The sequence below is a fragment of the Hibiscus syriacus genome, unplaced genomic scaffold (assembly GCF_006381635.1).
Source record: "Hibiscus syriacus cultivar Baekdansim isolate YM2019G1 unplaced genomic scaffold, ASM638163v2 tig00116939_pilon, whole genome shotgun sequence".
NCBI classification, from domain to species: domain Eukaryota; kingdom Viridiplantae; phylum Streptophyta; class Magnoliopsida; order Malvales; family Malvaceae; genus Hibiscus; species Hibiscus syriacus.
The window spans coordinates 1,067,907-1,092,421 of NW_024063477.1; the positions used below are offsets into that span (position 1 = coordinate 1,067,907).

Consider the following 24,515-nt stretch of genomic DNA (forward strand, 5'->3'; position numbering starts at 1 on the left):
AAGGTAAACTAACAATTGCATGAACATCTTATGTAATACACATTATACTTATACACCTATTGAACTCATCATTAACATGTCTATCCTTACTTATTTCCTTGTCATTAATTCCATTCCATTATATGAGCATATATTGAATGTAAACATATAATAAACTTCACACACAACAATACATGAATAATTACTATGATCATATCATACATAACCATATAACATCTCATATCACCATTACACATATGCACTTGTTACCATTACTATCATATGATCCTAACTTATTACTTATATATGTCACATATCACATATCACATATAGCATTTCACGAGAAACACATATATCATTATATCAAATTATGTTTCTTTTCAAAGCCACTGCACACTATTGAGAACTTAAGGTATGTGAGTACATAGAGGTTGTGCACTATGCTGTCACCACAGCTCGTATAAATCCCACTAAGGGCGCATAGAATTTGTCCCGAAAGACCACATATAACATATATGTCCCGAAGGACCACTATGTCCCGAAGGACCACATATAACACATATGTCCCGAAGGACCACTATGTCCCGAAGGACCACATATAACACATATGTCCCGAAGGACCACTATGTCCCGAAGGACCGTGTAGGCCCTCGACTCTTGGCATGCCAACTATACCTATAGCTCTCATAACACATGACATGGGCATCATCTTTTACCTCATTACACATTCACATATTCATATCACATAGTTCTTTCACATAGCTCTTTATCACATTTCATATGATCACATAGTCACGTAGTTTACTTTCACGTAGCATTTTCCATGAAATTCACATTATTCACCCTTTTCACACATGGTCACATCACATATACCTTTTTCTAATATGCATATAACATATTATTTCTTATCTTTTAACTTATATTACATATGCATGTAATCTTATGTCTTATTATCAATATCCAATCTATCTTATTATACTAACATATCATATAACATTCTAATAGAAGCACATATGAGTCATATTATTTTCATATATATTTTATCATATATTTCATGATCACATGACCTATTATCATAATACATGCATTTACATAGTTCACACATAGAAATGCATTCAACAATTAAACATATGTATTTACTCATATACCATACATCTAACACCATATCATTATATGTTTATGCTTTAGTACTTATATATCATATAATATCGGAATTGGACTCATCACAAGTCTTAATTCCTTAACATAACATATACTTACTATCATGTACTCACCTGGTCTCAATGAACACTATTAAGCTCTTGTTTTCTTTGCGTATCTTACTCTGCAGACCTATCCGAACTTTACTTTCGAGCAATGTCTACACAATCATATATTTATACTATCAGAATTCCATTGATATACTATAATCTATAATTTCTTAGACTGAAAGAAAGATTTATTTCATTTCCTATTGAAGTGCATCGGTACATTATACCATGCATCGATGCATCCCTTAACATGTGCATCGATGCACTACTCATGCATCGGTACACCAATCTTCTTCAATGTTTTCATTTTAAGGGGGTGCATCGATGCACTCCTTATGCATCGATGTACTAAAGGCATTCGATGTTTATTTATTTGAGAGTGTATCGGTATACATTAAATGTGCATCAATGCACACAACCCTAAAATTACATCTTAAGCACGAAAATGTCTTGTTTTGACCCCAAATTCTACTTATTAATCCTTCCTTGTACCTTAAAACTTATCTATACATATATAAACCTTCTTCTAACACTATAACACTTTACCATCTCCCATAATCCACCATAATTCTTGAATCAAAGAATTTCATTAAATTTTCCATGTGTTCTAAATTCAATTCTATCACCTTTAACTTCTCAATTAACCCATTGACAAGTCAAATCCATCCTTATAACTTCAAAAACCTTTCTATAACAAAAGTTCATTTCTAAACTCTTAATAGAAATTCCTTTCTAATTCTTTCCTCTTGGTGTTTTAAGCTTATATAAGCTTTCTTTAAGCTTATATAAGCTTTCTTTAAGCTTATATAACACTCAAAGAATAAAACACAACTCAAATATTCAAGAATTAACCATCAAAATTAAAACTCACCTTTGAGGCTTAAGCATGAACACACGGGAAGAAGAAAGAAAGAAGAAAAAGAAGAGTTCCAGATAACTCTCCAACCCACGTGTTTCATTCTTATAAAAGGGGGGAAATATCTTTTCAGCTAAAATTACCATAATGCCCTTATAATCCTTTAATATTTACCCCTTTCACCCAATACTGAAATAATCCTATTTAAATCCTTGAATTTAAATTTTCCTAAATTGATCCCCAAATTTTAAAAATTCTTATTTTTATCACTAACCCTGATTTCAGGATATTACAAATAACCCTTTTATCCCTGAGTTATGCTGCAAATGATGTGCCTTTGAGCTGAGTGTAATCGAACTCGAAGGTCTTTGGTAGATAACCCTTCTTACCTTGAGCTGTTCTGCAAATGATGTGCCTTTGAGCTGAGTACAATTGAACTCGAAGGTCTTTGCTGACAGATAACCCTTCTCACCTTGAGTTATGCTACTAAATCCTTTTAGTCAAAACTTGACTCTAAAAGTTACAAAAATCATGTATGCTAAAATGATGAATGTGATGCTCTTAAGTATGTCTAAGATGCATACAACATGAATGAGTTATGTTTTATTTATGGATGGAGTCTTGTGCTTTATCTGTCGATCTTGTAATGGGAATCGACCGTGTCCCATTTTCTTCTTGGGTTTCAGTTTTTCATATTTGAGGTTGTCCTGTTTGAAAGTGTTTTTCTCCTTTCTCTTATTTTAGGAGGGAAAAAGATATGAGAATATAAAAATTCTGTAAAACATTGCTCCCAAATTCAGGCTTGCAATCGAATCAAATCATAAACATGAGTTTAAAGTATATCAAAGGAATCAATAGCTCTTTTAATGCTTTCAGAGTTATAACTCTTTGACAAATGTTCAAATGGATGAGTTGGCTTTAGGTTGACCTATCATTTTCTAAGGTTTCAGCCATAAAAATGTCATTTTTTTGTTATTGCAACATGTATTTTTCTTGGCTTGGCATTTTAATTAGATGCGGACAAAATAATGCAACTAACATGATCAATTACTAGACCTTCTATTTAGATCCTCTGAAATCTTCCATTTGTTCAAGCTTCGTAAAATCCTCTAACAAAGGTAGTGCAGAAATATCAGTATAAAAATGAAATTCCTGAGTACTCGTATGAAATTGACTATAACAGGTGTTCCTTAACTCCCTTAGTCAATCTTTACCGAAACTCCTTATTTAGATAAATAAAATTCGCCATTGTCTGGCTTGCTGAATCCATAAATCTCGGGCGTTTAACCAATTTCTTTAGAGGGGTAGTGCAATATATAAACACCTTTATCAGGTTAGCTAAATTTTATCCATAAAGTCGGGGTGTTTAACCAATTTCTCTAAAGGGACGGTTCAAGCTTTATTGTATAAATATTATAATCACCTTTATCAAGCTAGATGAATCTTATATATAAAGTCGGGGCGCTTAACCAATTGCTCTAGAGGGACAGCTCAAGCTTTATTGTATATATAAAATATTATAATATGGGTATACAGATCCAATTTCTTAAGTTTGTCAAGAAGAACATGTTATAGTGTAGGTGTTTGTTGAAAGTAAAAAATTTCATCTTTAGAATTCAATTTCCAAGCAACTGACCTAGACTAGATTCATCTACTGGACTATTCCATCTGTAAAGATCATGATCATCACTGAACATCTTAAACAAAAAGTATAGTAATTGTTGAAAACATTTTGATGTTTCGATATAACAAATCAAGTGTTAATAAATTTTAAGTTTTATATTGATTCTTATATTATGTATTCAATTAATTCGAATATCATAAATTATTACTCCAAGTTTTCAAATGTCTATTTCAATCCTTACTTAAGTGTCAAATTAAGTTTCAATCTTAAAATATTTTTTGAAACAATTTTGTACAAAGTATTTCGAGCCATATTCGAGCCAAAAATAAACTTTATTTAGTATGGTATCGATACCCCCTATAGGGTACTGATACCCCTATGAACATTTTGGTTCCGAGAAATAACAGATTGCTCGGATGGTACCGATACCCCCCAGAGGTATCGATACCCCCATGCAATGGTATCGATACCCACTCAGGAGGTATCGATACCCTCAAGCATATAACGGTCGAAATATTTGAATTTTACACTACATGTACCGATACCCCCGCTCCTAGGAGAAAAATTTAAGTGGTTTTTCACACTACAACGACTCTAACTTCATCCAAATGGTTCCCAACGGTTAGAATCATCCCAAGGTGTATTTAAACAAGTTCTGAAGCCATTGATCAATAAGAAATCATTGAGAGATAAGAGAGAAAACATCAAACACTAAGTTTGTGAAAATCAAGCCAATTTTCCTTCAATATTCATTTTGCTTTCAAGAACACACATTGTGCTCATTTGTAATCATTTTTAGTGTTCTTTTCTTGTTCTAGAATTGTGCAAACATCTTACCTTATGAGGTTTTCCTGTAAATTTGCAAAATTTGTGTATTTCTCTTTGGAGAGAGTGTGCCAAGAATTGGGGTATAATTCTTGAGGGAGTTGTAAGGTTACTCTTTGTCCCTTAAAAGAAAGAACAAATTAGTGAATTTGTTGAAAATCCTTAATGTGGAAGCTAAGGTAATGACTAGACTTTGGTGTTCTTTTCTTGTTCTAGAATTGTGCAAACATCTTACCTTATGAGGTTTTCTTGTAAATTTGCAAAATTTGTGTATTTCTCTTTGGGAGAGAGTGTGCTCAAGAATTGGGGTATAATTCTTGAGGGAGTTGTAAGGTTACTCTTTGTCCTTAAAAGAAAGAACAAATTAGTGAATTTGTTGGAAAATCCTTAATGTGGATAGCTAAGGTAATGAACGTAGACTTTGGTTGAGAAAGTTGAACTACTTTAAATCGCTGTGCAATTACTTTCTACAAAAGCTTCCACCGAAATTTTTATTGCCAATTCACCCCCTCTTGGCCGATTCGTCGATCAATTAACTCAACAGTAATGTCCTATGCAAAAGATGCCCCATGTTGTCTGCACCTATGCATATCTAAATACCAAGCCTATTTTTTATTCTTTATGAGAGGAGAAGGCTATATTAGTTATTTGTAGAAGAAGAACTCTGAATTATTTACAGAGTTTTTTAATTCAGCTGATATTCAAAGAATTTCAAGTCTGCAAATTTTATTCATTGCTCGTCGTCATTAAAGTAACATAAATTTATATAAATGTCATTACAAAAACTTCAAAAAAGGTAAAAGAAAAACAAATTCAAATAAAATGCCTCAAATGAAACGATCTTCCTCACTTGGATGCCCCTGAGTTTTTGAAGTCGATCCCGTTCTTGTTATGCATCTTCTGCACGATTCTCTTGAATGCATAATAGTTCTCAATAGTATGCCCTAGGACACAACCGTGATATTCACAATGAGCATTCTCATCATACCATTGAGGGTATGGGGGCTTCGTGGGTTCCACCAGATATGGTGACACTACATGAGTGTCAAAAGGTTGTTTGTAAAGCTCTTTGTAGGTCATCAAAATAGGGTCGAAATGTTCCCTTTCATTCATGGGTTCTCTAGAATCTTGTTTAGAAGTACTTGACGGTACACTGCAGTTGATTTTGGGTTGGAGATTGTAACACCTTTACTGACGTGGTTGATGTTGTTAATCTCTCCCTCATAGGAGGTTTCTTACTGGCCTCCCCATCCTTAATCTTACCTTGATTTATGGTCGACTCGATCATTTCTCTAGCCATAACTAAATCTGAAAAGCTTTCTGATGTGATGACAACAAGGTGTCTGAAGTATGGAGCCTTCAGGGTTTGTACGAAAAGCTTTCGGGTTTCCTTTTAATCTAAAGGTGGATGAACTTGCACAACCAAATCCCTCTATTTTTGTGTGTATTGCCTGAAACTCTCGTTATGCTTCTTTTTCATGCTTTGTAGCATAACTTGATCTGGCCTCATGTCATTTACGTGCTTGTATTGTTCCAGAAATGATTTGTCCAGGTCCTTCTAGGTCTTGATATATGATCGGCTTAGCTGGTTGTACTACCGGATGGCTGGGCCCGACAGACTCTCCTGGAAGTAGTGGATCAGGAGTTGGTCATTTCCTCCATATCCTGTCATCTTTCAGTAGAACATAGTGATGTGAGCGGATGAGCAACTGCTCCCGTCAAACTTCTTGAATTCTGGGGACTTGAATTTTGGAGGAAGAACTAAGTCTGGGACTAGACTGAGTTCTGCGACATCGACTTCATGGTAATCATGGTCTCCTTTGATTACCTTCATTTGGTTATTTAATTGCTTGATTTTCTCCTCCATCTTCTCTGATTTGTTCTCTTCATCCAAATCCGGTATATGGTAATAACCTGGATTATTCTTTGGGTTAAATACAACAGTCTGTATCTTTGCAATAGATGGGGTTTTTGCCTTAGTAGCAGATAGGTTCCCTTGAAGTTCGGGTAAGATTCCAGGTGTGATAACCACTTGCGGGGTAGGTGGCTTAGCTACCATTTTCGATGAACCTGCCCCAGGTGCACTCGCTTGATGTAGACCAGATAACTTGGCCACAATTTGATCGACCAAGAACTCTTGGCTTTTCATGATTGTATCCAGAGTACTCGGACTACTCTGGTTTATCTTATCTTCTAGCTCTCTCTCTAACTTCATCATATTTTCCTCGATTTATTCGATTCTTTCTTTAATCTTCTTCTTTTTTAAGCGGGTGTTATGTGGATAGGGTGTATCCAATGCTTGAGGTGATGTATCCAATGTTTGTTCCTTTCGAGCAGACATGCTTCTGTTAGTTAATGCGAATGTAAATAAATGAAAATAACAAAATGCAAAATATGTTAAAAGGCATAATGCATGCAATGTTCGAGGTATTGATCCAAAAATATGTATGTTATTATAAATAATCCTTATTGGGGACAAAAGTGCTACGTCTTAGGAGACAAAAAACATTTTAAATGTATAGACCCCGAACAGCTTCAGACTGGTTGATTCATCTTCAGCCTTTTTCTGTCAATGGTTGAATGCCCTATCGAACCGTTCCGGCTTCTCTAGCTAAACTGTACAAGTGACGAGCTGTTATTTGTATTTGCTCCAAGGAGTCTCAAATGATTGCATCCCTGGCTTTCATCCTTTGCTGAACATGTTCCCTAACGAAAATGCCATTGGAGCCCTCCATCGAACATTGGCTTGTTTCTTGAATTCGTCCACAATGGCCTCCAGCTCATCTAGGGTTTTACCATCTTGTTCTCATAGTCTTTGGAAGGACTCTCCGGGTCAGTAACATTTTTCTTATCTTGCCCCTACAACTTTCGTCATACTGTTTTGGAAAAGTTCACTTTTGACGTGCTGTGTAAACTCGGTCTATTCTGAGTCTTTTCTGACCATAGCTGGACTTCTGAGCTTTTCATCTATTGTATTATAACCCCTTTGTCCATTAATGCAAATTATTTACGCTTAATGAACACATTTTTTTATGGATTAACACCTCTTTTGAATGATACAAATGATGAAAATAAAAGAGAACAAAAATGAAAAAGAGTCAGTGAGGTAAAAATAATCAAAACAGTCATGAAGATAAAATTCCTACACACATACTTATTATTCCTACCCATACATGATTTATATCTCGCATGCTAATTTCAAACAAATCCTAACCGCATATTTGTTAGTTCGTATGTTTTGAACAGAAAGTAAAATATGAAATAATTTAAGCATCTTAAGTTTTGAAATGGGGTTTTGGGGTGGGCTCTAACTCTTGTAGTCTCCCGGTATATGTTTTAAAAAAGGTACCCGAGTTCTCCTTGCTGGTGCCCCCTTGGGCTTGCCAGACCCTTAGTCTTAAGCCCATTACAAGCTTGTGCAGACTAAGTTAAACTCGAGAGGAAACATTCTCTTATGTCTGTGCGGTGAATAAATTCACAAGAAGACATAAGGTATATGAATCCCAAAGGCTACTTGCTAGGCCTGTGCGGAGAATAAATTATCACGAAGGTGTCGCTTTAACCCCCACTTAAAAATAAGGTTTAGAGCTTAGGTTTAGAGCCTTAGATGAAAAAAAAGTTTTGGCAAGCTGAAATCATTGAGAAAACCGTCAGTACAAATATTTATTTGAAAAACAAAAAATAATCATAAGTAAGTAATAAGGATAAAAAAGTTACCTTAAAATTTAAACTTATCTTTTTCATTAAAAAGACAACTGGAAATTACCTTAGCCTGACTCGCTTACCTGTTCCCAATGGAGTCGTCAAGCTGTCGCGGCCGTCTTTCGGTTGGGCTCGGAATTGGGCTTCGACTTGGATAAAATGAATTGGAGTCGCCACCGATTATTTTAAAACGAATGGGTTGATCGTATACCTTATTTCTTACCTGATCTGCGTCTCACCAAAGATTTTTCGGATTCGAGAGTCGGTTACAGTCAAGGAAGGGTCATCACCCTTGAACTGCTTTTTCGGTACTACGTAATTTCCAATTGTCTTAAATTAATAAAATTGTAATTTAAACTAAAAGTTAAAAATTACGATCTGAGTTACTTGCCTATGATTAATTGAAATACCCTTAAAAGATAAAAATGTTAGATTCGTAGTTGAGTATAAAATCGAATTAAGATAGCAAGTGTGCAAATATGAAAATAATAAATAAAACAAAAAAAGAAAAATAATAAAATAAGTAAAAAATAATAATAAACAAAATAAAATAAATAAATAAAATGGTAAAAAAAACAAAGATAAAGATAAAGAAAAAAATTAATGGAATAAAAAAACACGAAAAAAGTAAAAGAAATTAAAAAAAGGAATAAAAAATAATGTGTATATATATAATGTGAGAAAAAAAAAATAAAAGCAAAGGAAAGAAAATAAGAAAGAAAACAAAATAAGGGCATCACTTTATTAATGCACCAAAGAAAAAGAAAGAAAACACATTTGGTCAAAAAGAGGGGACATGGGGCCTAGGAAGAAAAACAAGTAAGATAAAAATTTGTTGGATAATATATATATATATATATATATATATATATATATATATATATATATATAATATAATTTAGTACTTAATATAATAAATAAAGAAATAAATAGTAAAAAACACTAAAATATATATATAACGATATTTAAATAAAAAAGGAAAAAATAATGATAATAATATATATATATATATATATTAAGTTATTAGTAAAACAAATAAATAAATAAAAATGAAATATGTGTATATATATACATAAATAAAACATCTAAAAATATGAGGGAAAATATATAAAAATAATAAATAAGGAAAAAGTCCAAATATATAAAAGATAATAAAAAAATAAAAAATAAATATATATATATAGTAAACAAATATGACATATATAATAATAATAAAAAAGGGACTAATTTAGAATAAAATCAAAAGGCCAAATTTAGAAAGGAAATTGGTACAGAAGCAAAATTCGGGATAAAAAAATGTTTAAAAAAAGGGGGATCGAAAATGAATTTCCCCTCTTTATTTCAGAAACACACAGGTTTAGAGGACTTGGATCAGATTAGCGGGTCTCTAGTCGGGTTGTATAAAGCCCAAATTTTTGGCAAAAACCCTCATTTTCTCATCTTCAAATCGAGAGACCCCGTTCAAAAAAAATGCTCTCAACTGTTCATCATCCTGATGAACAACCACCCCATTTTCCAGAACACTGCCACCGCGCTGCCTCGCCGACCGCCGGTCATCGACGGCGAAAGTAAAAAATTTTGCATTTTTCAAAAAGATTTTCCTTCCCTCTCTTCAAATATCAAATTTGTTTTTTCAAAAACTCGGCGTGGAAGCGTAGATCTAAAAAGAATCTCGAACTTCTTTGTTATTTTCGAACGTTTTTTGGGTCAAGAACAAGCGAAAACATATATGCATCCTAAGAATAACCGAAACAAAAGGTAAAATTGCTACATTTCTTTATTTTTTTTCTTGTTTTCAAACGCTACAAGTGCTCAAATTTTTGAGTATTTTCCGTGTATATTCGTGTGTTAACAGTGTTGATTACATCTATATTTATAATATAAAAGAGTTACGTTTTTTTGAGAGTTTAACTTGGACTGGGATTCTTATTGTTGCATGTTCGTTTGTTGATGGTTGTTGCTGAGAAAATCGCTGGACGGTTCGAGGTTGGTGGCGTGTAGCCGTGAAGATCGGAGTGGGGCTCTTCTTTGCTACTGTGCTGGTGAGAACATGAGTTAGGGTTTACAAACCCTAACTATTCCAGATCAGTTCGAGTTGGACCACTGCATTTGGGTTGAGTCTTGGATTGTTTCTGGGCTGCTTGTTTTGTAAACAGGCCTGCAGCTTTGTACATGGGCCTTGGGGTGTTTGGTTTTGGGTATGTAAACAAAGAAAGAAAAAATGTAACATAAATATATGTATCCTTAATATAATAATAAAATATAAATAAAATCGGACGAAAATGCGTGGCTACAACCATTAAATACATCCATTATCTATTTAACATGAAATTCTATAATCAGATGTGGTATTTGTAAATTCTTTGTTAATAAAAGTCCTTATCAAACGCTCCATAATTTCCTAGCAGGTTGTTCGTATTTCCTATTCTCAACATGAAGCAGTGTAACCAATGACCATATTTGTCCCGGATCAGTCCTCATCCAAAGGCAAGGCCAATATCCATATTGCATGCTCCATCTGTACCCACTTTGGTTCTCTTATTAACGAGCCAACCTTGTCTTCCATAGCCATTTCAGTCTCTCAAGCTAGTCTATGGCATACTGAAGCACCTGACCTGGGCGTAAGCTGTCACCTTTGAAGACGACATCGTTTCGATATTTCCATATCCCCTAAAGAATGACGGCAAACAACGATCCCCATTATAATCCGCATTTCTAAGTCTCTGTGGAGCGATAATTCCACTGCAACCGATCTTTAAATCCTCGGGTTGAGAATTGTAAATCAAATTGTGCCAAAATCTCGTTGAGTTGTCGAAACCAATTTGCTAAATTATTTTTGGGACGTATTAATTTTTCTCGAAACATTGGTTTTTTTTTCAGGGTAAATTACTCTATGATCATTAAAGTTTGAGAAAATTTCTTTTCTTATCCCAATAGTTTTCTCATGATCACGAAATCTGATCCCTCAATATCCAAAGGGGTTCCAGGATTGACAATCCGCATACGATTCCACCACCTCTCTTACATTGCAAAAGACAAAAATCAGTTGCCCGTTTCAATTTTTAACTGAAAACCGTCACTGCAACAGCCAAAAATCCGCCGTCTCACAGTAAAAGCAAGGCTTATGGCCACCGCCGCCTCCATTTCCCTCTCTCTCCCACCACAAACTCGCCGTTTCTCCGCCTCGATCTCCGCTCCTCTTCGATCAATTTCTTCTCTTCATTTCGATTCCCGCCGTTCCAACATTTCTTCTCTTAGAAACCCTAAACTTCGAGTCTCCGCATCTTCCATGAGAATCGGAACTCCGGAGAAAATATCCACGACGTCGTTCCTTGATCGAAGGGAAAGTGGATTCCTTCACTTCGTCAAGTATCACGGCCTTGGGAACGACTTCATTTTGGTAATTTATCTAATTCATTTCTAATTTGGCAGAGAAAAATGTGGGAGAAATTGCCTTAACTAAACTTTTGTTTATTGCTATAGGTCGATAACAGGGACTCAACAGAACCGAGGATTAAGCCAGAGCAAGCGGTGAAGTTGTGCGATAGTAACTTTGGCATCGGAGCTGATGGAGTGATTTTTGCGATGCCGGGAGTCAACGGTACTGATTATGCGATGCGAATCTTCGACTCTGATGGCAGCGAGCCTGAGGTAATCAGATTTTTTCTTGCTCATAATATGTTAGTGAATATATTTGATTCAAATTGAAACAGAGCATTAAATGTAAACATAAGCTGAGGTTGAAAGCGATTCTTTGATAACTATTAAACATCTTACAGGCAGTGATTGTGTTGTGTCAAGCCTGGGGAGTCTAACTAGTGATATTAAGGAGATAGCTAGCAACTTTGATTGTATCTTCTTTAAGCATGTCTTGAGATCTGGTAATTAACCGGGTCATCATTTAGCTAAATTTGCATCTTAGGTACTTAGAATCGCTCTATTTGGTGGCATATTTCATCATTTTGTTTTGGTCCGTGGTTCTGTATGGATTCATTTATGATTAATGAATTGACCATGACAGGTGCACTCTTTTTCCACTCTTCAACTCTAGAGAGTGTTTTTATTGAGACACATTTTTCATAAAAAAGGTTTGAAATGTATAATTCATTTAGCGAAGAATCTACTTTGTTAATTTTGAATCAAAATGATGATTTTCCCATCGGAGCTAAAATCTAGTAGTGGAAGTGATAAATATAAAATGATGTTTTACACTTTTTATTTTGATGTACTTTTCATGTATAAATGGAGATTTATAAATTATAAACATAGGACAACAAAAATAGGCATGGATAGAAAAGGGAAGACCTTTTTTCTTACGTTTTCTTTATGTCATGAAATCTCATAATAGATATAGAGCCTAATCTATTCTATATCGTATAGATTTGAATAGAGATATAAAAAAGAAAGGTACCACTAAATTAAATACAAATTCTTCTCTTTTTTTTTTCCTGGATGGTGTATGGAATATAAATAAAAAAGGTGATGTCATATTGTTTTGTTTGTTCTAGAATATAGACATTTTAATTGATTTTCCCATCTCTATTCTTTTTTTTTTATCAAAATGGAGCCTTGGTTTGTCACTTTGATTTTGCTTCTCTGGTTGAACCACTGAAATTGAATATTGAGTGGTTTCTTGGATAGAGTGTTTTTTTTTCTTGGGTGAAATTAGAATTTTGGTTTAAGTTTTTAATTAATATTTGTTATTCTAGATGTGTGGCAATGGGGTACGCTGCTTTGCCAGATTCATTGCTGAACTTGAGAATTTACATGGGAAGCAAAGGTACAGTTAATGTTGTGTACTTCTAGTTTCCCGACTGTATTGATGTTACTTTATTCTTTTGCTTTAAGTAATTCATTATTTTCTTTGCCCCTAAGTGCAACTTCATTATTAAAAAGAAAAATTTGCAGTTTTTTGCAGAAATGTCTATGGGGTTTCATTCTCTTTTCTGATTTTATGCAGTTTTACTGTGCATACTGGTGCGGGATTAATTGTTCTTGAAATTCAAGAAGACGGGAAGGTATTTTATTGGAACCCTATACGTTACAGTACTTTGTATGTCGTGCTTAATGCATCTAACTTGGAGTTAGCATTATCTCAGGTTAAAGTTGATATGGGCGAACCAATTCTTAAAGCATCTGATGTTCCTACAAGGTTACCAGCTAATAAAGATCAAGTTGTTGTTAAATCTGATCTTAATGTAGATGGAGTAATTTGGAATGTCACTTGTGTCAGTATGGGAAATCCACATTGTGTAACTTTTGGTAACAAAGAAAGCCAGGTCTGTATTTTGGTTGATGATGCTTATATTTATATGAACTATTTCCAATTACACTTACTCTGCAATACTTGAATATTTTTGCTTGGTATATATTGTGTATTTAGTAAACTGTTTTACTCGAGGTATGGCTTGTAGCAGAAGAGAGACATCTATCCCCATGCCAAACTTTCGTGATATATTAATTGTGGGCATGAGTATCATAAACCTTTCACCCTTTGTTTTAAGCATAAAAAAAATACAAGGAATGGTTAAAAGAGCTATTTGCTTTTGCCAACCTTGTATCATTATAACAAACTATTCATCGGTGCCTGCTAAATTGTCTTATTTCCATTAAAATACTTGTTCTAGAAGGAAATGGATTCATTGACTGGTTTCTTGAAATACATATTTCCTGTTCTCCCTTCTCTTTATATTTGCATTTCTAATATTTCCTTTCTTTTTTTTTGCTTAATGATTGTGATCAAGCAAAATTTGACTGTCGATGAACTAAATTTAGCAGCGGTTGGTCCTAAATTTGTGCATCTCGAAATGTTCCCAGCTAGGACTAACACAGGTTATTTATTATCGAATCCCTGAGATGATATTCAGCAGTCGATTCCGTGGCTAACATCTACTATCACAACTTCATGCTTTTCGTACCTGATGAAATGGTTTTCCTACTGCATGATTATCATTTATATCCTTTTGTTAAGCAAATCCACTCTCTAACCATGGTTGTGTCTTGTCTGATTAGAGTTTGTGGAAGTTTTTTCTCATGAACACTTGAAAATGCGTGTTTGGGAGCGTGGAGCTGGTTAGCTTTAATTACCATGTGCATACATAAAATTGGGTATCATTTGGGGTTAGTTTTGTTCTTGTTAAAAGCTCATTTCAACCGCCTTTCGCAGGAGCAACACTGGCTTGTGGAACCGGAGCTTGTGCTGTGGTGGTTGCTGCTGTTCTTGAAGGACGTGCTGGAAGGGTAAGTATTGTTACGCGATGTTTAAATTACCTGAATGAAACAAGGTCAATCAGCGTATCTGCATGAGATGAGACATTGAGGAATTTTCATCACATACTTTTCTTATCCCCAAGAACGAGGTATTCAATATAGTTTTCAACTTCAAAGAGGTATTCGATTGATTACTTGATTATCGATGTTGTGAAACAGAGTTGCACGGTGGATTTGCCTGGAGGTCCATTAGATATTGAATGGAAGGAGGAAAACAATCATGTGTACATGACCGGCCTGGCTGAGGTAGTGTTCTACGGATCAGTTGCAGTGTGATGTTCTAATATTGGTAAGCTAATTTTCATGTAGCGAAAACATCGACGATCTTAAATTAATACTGTAGAAAAATGGATTTGTTAACAAAGGTTCAAATTTATGCATCTTACATTTGATTTGAGGCTCCAACTTTTGTGCTTTTCCATCATTAACAGGGTCTTTGCTAGTTTGGGTTGGTGCTTCCCCATAAAATTGTGCTAGTCGCAATTATAATTTATAAATGTTTGATTAATTTGATTAGACAAATCATGTATACAATTTCTCGTTAACTCTATATGAGAACTCAATCCTAACTTCTTTTTAAGTCCATGAAACTAAAGAAAAAATGTCTCGAATTTAAAATGGATAAATTATTCATTAGTCATCAAATCAGGGGTCTATTTTATTTTGGTCATCAAATTAAAATTTTAATAATTATCGTTATAAATTTGTAGCAACGTGGCTACCGTCTGCTAAGACTAATATTACATACTTTGATTATTTTAAATTTGTATAATAACACATTTATTTTTTACCATTTATGTATTTTAATAAATTGATTTTGATTTTCAATAATTTAAATAAATTTAATTTTTTTAAATTTACAAATTATATTAATTTGGTCCAGGAAAAATTTCTGCTCCATCATCATGATTCTTATCCCTTGCATCTAACCCAGGAGCCATCCACCTATACTCATCTTCTCCCCAAACGATTCAAACCATTAACTACTTTTTGTTACTTCGATTGTTACTGATTACCTCTGCTAAAAAATGGCAGCATCAAAATTAGTAATTGTATCATTTATGTAACTAAAGATCAAATATATACTTAATAAAAATGTACTTAATAGTCACATCAATATTTCCTAGTTGAATTTGTCAAATGATTTAGAATTAAAATCAATTTGATGAATATATAAATATGGAGGGCTAAAATTATTATTATTTCAATTTAAAAAGTCATATTATTAATTGAATTAGTAATTTAACGATAAGTGATTTGATTGAAATTAAATTGAAAGTTTAATAATTTAATTGATAAAAAATTTATACAAAGATTAAAATAGAATCGAACTCATAAATTACCAATAAAATAATTTACCCTAAATATTAATACAATGATCAAGGCTTCAATTAGATTAAGGTTAAATTTTTTAGATAATGTGATAAAAAAGAATTCATAAAATAATGCAACTGAATAATTATTTCTTTAGATAGGGTAAATGTTATAATACACATTGAAGATGTATTTGAATCATGACATCCATAATGTGTTGTATGAAACACCATGTGCCTTTGGTTGTCGTGGAGGTTTAGGTCGCAACAATTGTAGTGCGTCTTTATTTTCCATGCAAACATATAGAAAATTGCAAAATTAGACTTTGTTTAGTGCATTATGGAGGGCCGAAAACATCATGTGCCAGCTGTAAAATATATTGGATTACCGAGTAGTGGAGGATTGAATAATTCCTCTTAACCATAATAAGATATGAATTCTATTATATCCAAATATCCTTCCACTAATTGTAATAATATATAATAAGAAATACATCAATCGTTTAAGGGTTTAGGGTCGTTGTGAAAGACGCATTGCAGTTGGTGCGACCCTAAACTCCTATAACTAAAAATGTATAGTGTTTCATGTGACACATTATAAACATCATAATTCTAATGTGTTTTCTGTGTTTATTATAACATTTGCTCTGTTAAAACAACAATTCTACGATTATATTATTTTACTATTATATTATTTTACAATTTTCTTTCAATCAATCATCGTAAAAAGATGTCTAAAAGGCTAAAAGACCTAATTTTCTAGGCGATCAAATTCAAATGCGTCTTATTTGAATTTTCATGGACCCACGCGTTCAAACGGCTCTTACATCCCCGCTCTCAAGTAACCGTTGGGAAAAGAACTCACAATTTGAACAAACGTCGCTGGCAAATAATATATTAATTTTTTTTATTAAAAGTAAAAATTAAAAAGACAAACGAACGACACATTTTTCACTTCTACAAAGCCAAAAAAGAGAGAGGAAAGAAGCTCTTTGCAAATCGCATCTCATTTATTCTTCAGATTCCACCTCAAAAGGAAGAATTCAGGTAAGATTTTAGTATAAAATTTATACTCATTTTCTAAACACTTGTTTGTTTCCGCTTCAATAATCATCCAATGGTTTGATTAGGTTTAAAAAAAATATTGAGCGAGAAAAAACAACAGAGAAAAGATGTCGCTCACTCCAGATCAGTTCAGAAAAACCGCGATGGGAGGATTAATACCATCTCCATCTCCTTTCCTCACTCCCCGACCTGAACGGCGTCGTGCTGACTCTAGAGGACCTGATTGGTTCTGTAATCGCCAAGATAGAGATAAAGAGGTTAACGTCCAAGTCCTACTTAGATGCAGGTATTTTGATTTTTCAGTTTAATTTATTTATTTATTTTAATTTAATTCAGTATATTCTTCTTTTCTTCTTCTTCTTGATGAACCTGGGTTTTAGGCCATTCAGCGAGGATGAGCAGAGGATGAATGTTCCGAGAGTGATTTCGTGTAATGAACTTAAAAGGGAAGTTACAGTTTTGCAAAATGTAGCTAACAAGCTAGTAGACAGGGTTTTCACTTTTGACAAGGTAGTGCCCCAGCATCAATGTTATGAAAATGGCCATCTTACTTTTAATTCACAGGATTAATTGGATTTTGTTTTAAATTTGCAAGGTTTTTGGCCCCAAGGCGCAGCAAAGAACAATATATGATCAATCTATTGCCCCAATTGTTAATGAAGTACTAGATGGTTTCAACTGTACTGTTTTTGCCTATGGACAGACTGGCACAGGTAAAACATATACAATGGAGGGTGGGATGAGAAACAAGGTAAAATGTTGTTATCAAAACAATGTTTTGTTGATATTTTGTATTTGATGCACAATTTTATGTTAACGAATTTATGTTAAATACAGGGTGGGGATTTGCCTGCTGAGGCTGGTGTTATTCCAAGAGCAGTGAAACAAATATTTGATACCTTAGAGGCCCAAAATGCTGATTATAGCATGAAAGTTACATTTCTGGAGCTTTACAATGAGGAAATAACTGATTTGTTGGCTCCTGATGACAGTCCAAGATATGCTGAAGACAGCCAAAGAAAACCAATTTCTTTGATGGAAGATGGAAAGGGTTGTGTTATTGTGAGAGGTCTAGAAGAAGAAGCTGTCTACACTGCTAATGAAATCTACACTCTATTGGAACGTGGTGCGGCTAAAAGGCGTACCGCTGATACCTTGTTAAACAAGCGCAGCAGGTTGGATTTGTTTGGTTCATTTGTTAATATGATGCTTGGTATTTAGGAGCCCTTTAACTAAAGTCATTTTTTTTTGCCTTGAAGCCGTTCTCATTCTGTATTTTCCATCACCGTCCACATCAAAGAATCAGCCATGGGAGAAGAGGAATTGATAAAATGTGGCAAGCTTAATCTGGTTGATTTGGCAGGGTCTGAGAATATTTCTCGTTCTGGTGCTCGAGAGGTAGGGAAATTCAAATTTTAGCTTTGGAGTCTATTATCTGGTGCTTAATTTCTTTTTATTGAATATAGTCTTGGAATTTGACATGTCTTTGAATATTTCTCTTTCTGGTGCTCGAGAGGTAGGGAAGTGCAAATTTAAGCTTTGAAGTCTATTATCTGGTGCTTAATTTATTTTTATTCAATATAGGCTTGGAATTTGACATGTCTTTGAAGGGTCTGCCCCCATCCATTATTTTTCGGTCCCTACCTACCTACCTATAAATTTTTTTAATAGCTTTCAAGTATTTTCATCAAATTGAATTTGCAGGGTCGTGCAAGGGAAGCAGGCGAGATTAACAAGAGCTTACTTACGCTTGGCCGTGTCATAAGTGCACTTGTGGAGCATTCAGCTCATATACCATATAGGTTTGTTTCCTTAAAACGCCTTTTTGTCTATTGAGTTGCTTCTAAGTTTCTTTTGGTGACTGTTTTCTCATGGTTACCGACATTCTTTGCAGGGATAGTAAGCTGACAAGGCTATTGAGAGATTCTTTGGGAGGGAAAACAAAGACCTGCATTATTGCCACAATATCTCCAACTGCTCATTCCTTAGAAGAAACATTGAGCACCTTAGATTATGCCTATCGTGCTAAGAATATCAAAAATAGACCCGAGGTTGATTTAAATGCCTCTTTTGATCTATTTAATTGTTTATGTGTATGTATATATATATTTTACTATTGAAAAGGCTTATAATTTCAGGCAAACCAGAAAATGTCCAAGGCTGTATTGCTTAAAGATTTGTACTTGGAAATTGAGAGGATGAAAGAAGGTTTGGAAAGCACTTACACATCCCAGAGTCCTTTGATTGATACAAAAATACAATTTAGATTCTTATTCATGTAAAACAAAATTGATCCAGATGTTCGAGCAGCTAGGGACAAAAACGGTGTTTACATTCCCCACGAAAGATTTGTTCAAGAGGAAACTGAAAAGAAGGTAAACTGTTTATAATTTGTTGCATCTTATAAAATAGGTAATTTCCTCCAATTTGAAAAAAAAGTACTTTTCTTATTCAAGGAATGATCTTCACTCTTTATGTAGGCTCAAGGGGATAGATTTGAATTTTTACTTATAACCTTGCAGGCAAGGATGGAGAAGATAGAGCAACTTGAGAACGATCTCAACCTTAGTGAGAAGGTTTGATTCCCACATATTGTAGTTTCACTCTTTTCTTGCCATGTAATATTTCTATTGATTCTTCTACACCATGCAGCAAGCTAATAAGTACCATGAGCTGTATCTCACTGAGCAAGAGCAAAGACTGGACTTAGAAAGCGACTTGAAGGATTGCAAGGTAAGCATGGACTGGAAATATTAATATTTTTCTCTCAATTCTGGATGATTTCGGGATTGTAAATTGATGTTGTTTCTCCAGATAAATCTCGAAAAGAATAAGAAAGAATTGCTTGATCTTCAAGAGAATCACAGGGTAGCCATCCTGACACTGAAAGAGAAGGAATTCATTATCTCCAAACTGCTATGCTCAGGTACCATAGTCAATTCTGGAAATCTTCATCGTCGATCATTTTTCTTTTTTAGTAACAACGACAATTGGTTTATGAACAGAAAATTCTTTGATCGAAAGGGCAATAGAGTTACGTACTGATTTGCAACATGCATCAGAGGACATAAATTCACTTTTTGCAAAACTAGGTATAATAACTGCTCTCGTTCTTGGTTACAATCAGTTTATCTTGAGGTTTCCCCTTGAAACTATATAATTTTTCGAAGCCCAGTGGTGTATGTTAAAAACAATTTCCATTCATCCATTAATAAAAGGATTTTTATAAGGAGATATAACAGAATGTTGCACCTGCCAGACATCATATTTAATAGGTGCTACATGGTGCAGTTGTCCTAATTATTAGTCTGGGCAGCTCCATTATTTCAGAGCCCTTAAATATAAATATTTTTCTGCACAGATGATAAGGACAAGATGGAAGCAGAAAATCGAAGCATTCTTTTAACGTTTGGTTCTCAGCTCAATCAGCATCTACAAGATTTACATAAGACCATCCTGGGCTCTGTTTCTCTGCAGCATCAACAACTGAGATGCATGGAAGAGCATGCACATTCATTTCTTGCCAGTAAATGTGATGTAAGATTGGAAAAGTTCAGCTTTGTCTTACTTGATAGCATGCGTCTACATTACTTCTGATTCATGATTTATGAAATATTGACAGGCAACCAAAACCTTGGAATCTAAGGTTAAGAGTATGACAGAGACATATGCATCTGGTGTTGTAATAATGAAGGAACTTGCCAACAAAATCCAAAGGAACGCTTCCTCTGACATGGAGGAAATGAATTTTGCATTTTCATCTCAAATAGAAGTCATCGAGAAGGTATGCTATCCAGGAACACTACTACTTTTCAAGTTTCTTATCAAAAACATGTGATTCTGATTTGCTTAAGCGGTGTGTTAATTGCTTTTGAAGTTCCTTGTCACTGTGGTGCTGGAAGCCAAGGAGGTTATTGAGGATCTCCAGAATTCTCTTAATGAGCAAAAGGAGTTACTGGTTTCCTCTGTTCGACAACAAGAAGAGGTGGGTATATTTGTTATTTTCCAATTGCATTACACTATCACTCTCTTGAGTAAGTTTTTCTCATATTTTTGGATTATGACAGGGATTGTACCGCAACTTGATTTCAGTACAAGAAATATCCAAGGCTACATTTCATTTTCTGACTGACATCAATAATCAAGTTTCCGAGTTCATGACAACCCTTGAGGAAATGGAATCCAAGAAATTTCAGCAAATAACAGATTTCGAAAATAGATTTAAGGCAAGTTGATATTCTACATGCATGATTGAACCGGGGAAAATAATAATGGCTAATGAAATAGAACTGCTGTGCAACAGGAAGAAGCTGCTAGGGAGGAAAAGCAGGCTATGGAAAAGATTGCAGCTATATTAGCAACTTTGACATCTAATAGAAGTGCTAAGGTAAGTATCCATCACTTTATTGTCTTGCAAAACCCAAATATATAAATGCAGTTTTTGATTATAGAAATTATTTTATTAGGTCTCTGAGGCATCGGGATGCATGAAGGACTTGAGTATTCAAGATAATAAAATGTTGCAGCAGCAGATGTCCATGCTGCAACAGGTTTCAGCAGATGTTGGAAAGGAAATGTGCAAGTATATGGAAAAGGTGGAAAGTCATTTCTTTGAAGACACCTTCTCAGCCGCTGAATCTACAAGTATCATGGAAGTTGGCCTTCTAGAATGGTATATTTCAATTCGAAAAATTTCTGTTTTTGTAAATCAATTGGCAAGTTGCAAAGCTTGGAGATAGCTAGCTTCCGTTCTATATCCATTTTATTTGATCCCATCTCATTTAATGCAGCTCGGAAAGAGTGAATGTTTCTAGGAAACAGTGGGAAAATGCTAAGACATACATAAATGAACTTAATACAAGCAGTCTTACTGAGATCAAATCTAATGTTTGGTAAGCTTTTCTTGTTCCTTGTCTTTAGACATTGTTTTTACTTTAGAGGTCTATTCTGAGCTGAAGTCTTTTCTCATTACATTGACAGCGAAAATATCCGAAGAAATCACAGAGTACATGAAGAACTCTTATCTGCACTCTCCTCTACGGATACCGAGTTTGGTACTAGAACTGGAGATGTAGTGGCTGCAATCAGTGGTAACATAACTTATTTTACATTTAGTGCAAGATTGTCATTTCAGAATTGCATTTTTCTCATTCTAACTCGGCAAATACTATCCATTGGCAGATTCGCTACTCCGTGACCATGAATGTAAGAAGGAAATAGACTCCTTTACGAACAGCTACGTAGATCAACTTAAAACAGTGCAAGAAAAGCATGGTGGAAGCATTTCGAATATCAGAAATGAAGCTGAGAAATGCCTCACGAAGGACTACTTGGTGGTAGGTTCCATGTAGTATATAAGTACAGCTACCAGTGACATTCTTGCAGGATTTCTAAACATATATTCGGTGTTGCAGGATCACCATACAAAGCCAAAGAAGCGAGACATAGTCGTTCCCAGCTTAGCCACAATTGAAGAGATGAGGTCGCCGGCCTCCGAAGTAGAAAACGACTTGGAGAACAACAACAGATCAAAATGGGGCAACAATGAAAGTAAAATTCAGCAGCATGTTACAAGTTTCTCGCCCAATAAAACCCCTTTCACAGATGTCAATTGATTAAGATTAGGCAATACGAAATCAGATGTACGGATGTTGTAGAAAACGCTCATCAGCTGATGAGTACATAAAACCTAGTACCTGTTATTACAGTCTTCATAGACATGGCAACTTTCTATATTTTGCATAAAGATGAAAATTAGCCAGGTATCTGATCGTATTAAGCTGTGTATGGTTAAAGAAGAGAGCAAGAGAAAATGGAGACCATGGGGTGCTGGGTGTGGTCGTATCCCCCAAAATCAGAAATTTATTGAATTAAAAGACAAAATTGATAGAATATATACGTCGAATAGTTTTATTTTAAAAAATTAATTTCAATTAATTAAGTGTGATTTAAAAAAAATATAGTCTCAATTAAATCGTGTTTCCTTTTAAAAACAAAAAACAAAAAATAAGAAGTCGTCACTAATATTTGATTAGGGTGTGATTGAGCACTCAAAATGTTTTTGTCATTTTAATATGATTTAATTTAAAATTATTAAAACAACATTTTAAGGTCTGCGTATCAAAAATTGAGTTCTTAAGTCGATTATGCATGGGGAAGGATTAACACTCTCACAACGCCCTAAATCGGTCGATTAATTAGTTGTCTTTACAATAAAACTTACAAATTCGAATTTAATTTAATTTAAGATCTCTTTGAATAACACTACTTGAATTTTAGGACGGAACACAATAATATTTAATTATTTCCTATCGAAAAAAGACATCTCATGCCTTAAAGCAGTGAATTTTTATTCCAATCGAATTAAAAAAATATTACTAGTCTATTCGAAAATCCATTATTAATTCTAATTTCGAGTGCATGAGTAATGATAAAAATAAAACAAGTTAAATTAGAATTTCCAGTCCTCTTAGAAAGAGGAAGGATGTTCGATTATTTAAAGACATCGAGATCAGACCATTTATAAGTTATAACGATTTTTTCTCGACAAATTTAAATAGACGAACATTTCTTTTTCTCTCATTCTCAAATTTAAGGAGTGACCAAATTTTTAGAGTTTTCGCTTAGTAGATACGCTTTCATTTTAAAATTATCGGAAACGACTTTCTTATATATTAAGACAGTCACTTCACAACGACCTCAAAATGAAAAGATATTACCCTTAATCCATTTATTTGACTCGAGTATAATTATGCTACGGGGTATCATACATATTCGAGATATCTAGACCTAAAGGTACAAACAAATATACTTACGTAATATTTAACAAACGTATGTAAAATTATATATTTAATCTCGATAAATTAAGGGATATATTACATCATATTTAAGGCAGGAGTTTAGCTAAGGTGGGTATGTATATATACATTAACAACTTTTAGAACCTAAATATGCGAGAAATAATGAAGAAAAACAGATTTAATTAAGCATGCTAAGAAATATAAAAGAAAAACTCAAGCACCGTATATATTAAAAAATTGGAGTTTAATATGAAGAATAATATGCATAAATTATATATATATATATAATAAGGTACGTATGTAAATATAATATATATACATAAGGTATTACGTATGTTATACATATAGGCTATAATATATATAACATATATATAATAGATACTTAAATAATATAATATATGGTAATGCATGTGTATCTACGCATAAAACAAACATCCATAACAAGGGTATTAATGCAAATATGACAAAGTACCAAAATTAAAATGTAAATAGCATAAAAATAGGTATTGAAATCACAATAAAACACAAAACAACACGGGGACTAAAATAAAAATAATTAAGCCAAATGTATAAAGATCACAAAATACGAGCAAACAAGCAAGATAGACTGAAATATAATGCATTAAATTAACATGCTCTAAACAAAACGATACAACTTCATCCAATGGCCAAAATGGAAGTATCACAAAGATTTAAGCCTTTAACATGTAAATAACCCACAAAAGGGACATGCACCCATCCTAGAGCCAACTCGCGCAGATTGCAGAGGAAAATGGGCAAAACGGCAGTGTTACATTACACATAAATAATGCATATTATAGGGTTTTTTTT

General features: G+C 34.0%; 2 protein-coding genes across 2 annotated transcripts; both read left to right on the forward strand.

Moving 5' to 3' along the window:
- Positions 1 to 11,343: 11,343 nt before the first annotated feature.
- On the forward strand, positions 11,344 to 14,792 carry LOC120188201 (diaminopimelate epimerase, chloroplastic-like). The gene is made up of 9 exons (XM_039191707.1): positions 11,344 to 11,636; positions 11,720 to 11,887; positions 12,946 to 13,016; positions 13,197 to 13,254; positions 13,336 to 13,515; positions 13,984 to 14,068; positions 14,249 to 14,308; positions 14,403 to 14,476; positions 14,666 to 14,792. The coding sequence occupies exons 1-9, from the start codon at positions 11,361 to 11,363 to the stop codon at positions 14,780 to 14,782; spliced, it is 1,089 nt and encodes a 362-aa protein (XP_039047638.1). The 5' UTR covers positions 11,344 to 11,360; the 3' UTR covers positions 14,783 to 14,792.
- Positions 14,793 to 16,969: 2,177 nt separating this feature from the next.
- Positions 16,970 to 22,586, forward strand: LOC120188204 (kinesin-like protein KIN-5B). Its single transcript, XM_039191708.1, has 23 exons — positions 16,970 to 17,170; positions 17,265 to 17,394; positions 17,480 to 17,635; positions 17,722 to 18,059; positions 18,144 to 18,282; positions 18,589 to 18,686; positions 18,779 to 18,935; positions 19,023 to 19,092; positions 19,183 to 19,259; positions 19,407 to 19,460; positions 19,537 to 19,617; positions 19,699 to 19,810; positions 19,890 to 19,976; positions 20,246 to 20,421; positions 20,507 to 20,668; positions 20,762 to 20,869; positions 20,952 to 21,110; positions 21,188 to 21,271; positions 21,351 to 21,556; positions 21,675 to 21,776; positions 21,865 to 21,974; positions 22,066 to 22,220; positions 22,299 to 22,586. The coding sequence occupies exons 1-23, from the start codon at positions 16,992 to 16,994 to the stop codon at positions 22,497 to 22,499; spliced, it is 3,141 nt and encodes a 1,046-aa protein (XP_039047639.1). The 5' UTR covers positions 16,970 to 16,991; the 3' UTR covers positions 22,500 to 22,586.
- Positions 22,587 to 24,515: the final 1,929 nt, after the last annotated feature.

Excerpts from the sequence above, each read along its gene's own strand:
- LOC120188201 (XM_039191707.1), top strand. The coding sequence starts at position 11,361 with ATGGCCACCGCCGCCTCCATTTCCCTCTCTCTCCCACCACAAACTCGC. Across the intron at positions 13,017-13,196 it reads AATTTACATGGGAAGCAAAG|TTTTACTGTGCATACTGGTG; the intron begins GTACAGTTAATG and ends GATTTTATGCAG. Across the intron at positions 14,477-14,665 it reads TTGAAGGACGTGCTGGAAGG|AGTTGCACGGTGGATTTGCC; the intron begins GTAAGTATTGTT and ends GTTGTGAAACAG.
- LOC120188204 (XM_039191708.1), top strand. The coding sequence starts at position 16,992 with ATGTCGCTCACTCCAGATCAGTTCAGAAAAACCGCGATGGGAGGATTA. Across the intron at positions 19,260-19,406 it reads AAGAGGAAACTGAAAAGAAG|GCAAGGATGGAGAAGATAGA; the intron begins GTAAACTGTTTA and ends ATAACCTTGCAG. Across the intron at positions 20,422-20,506 it reads TTCTTGCCAGTAAATGTGAT|GCAACCAAAACCTTGGAATC; the intron begins GTAAGATTGGAA and ends AAATATTGACAG.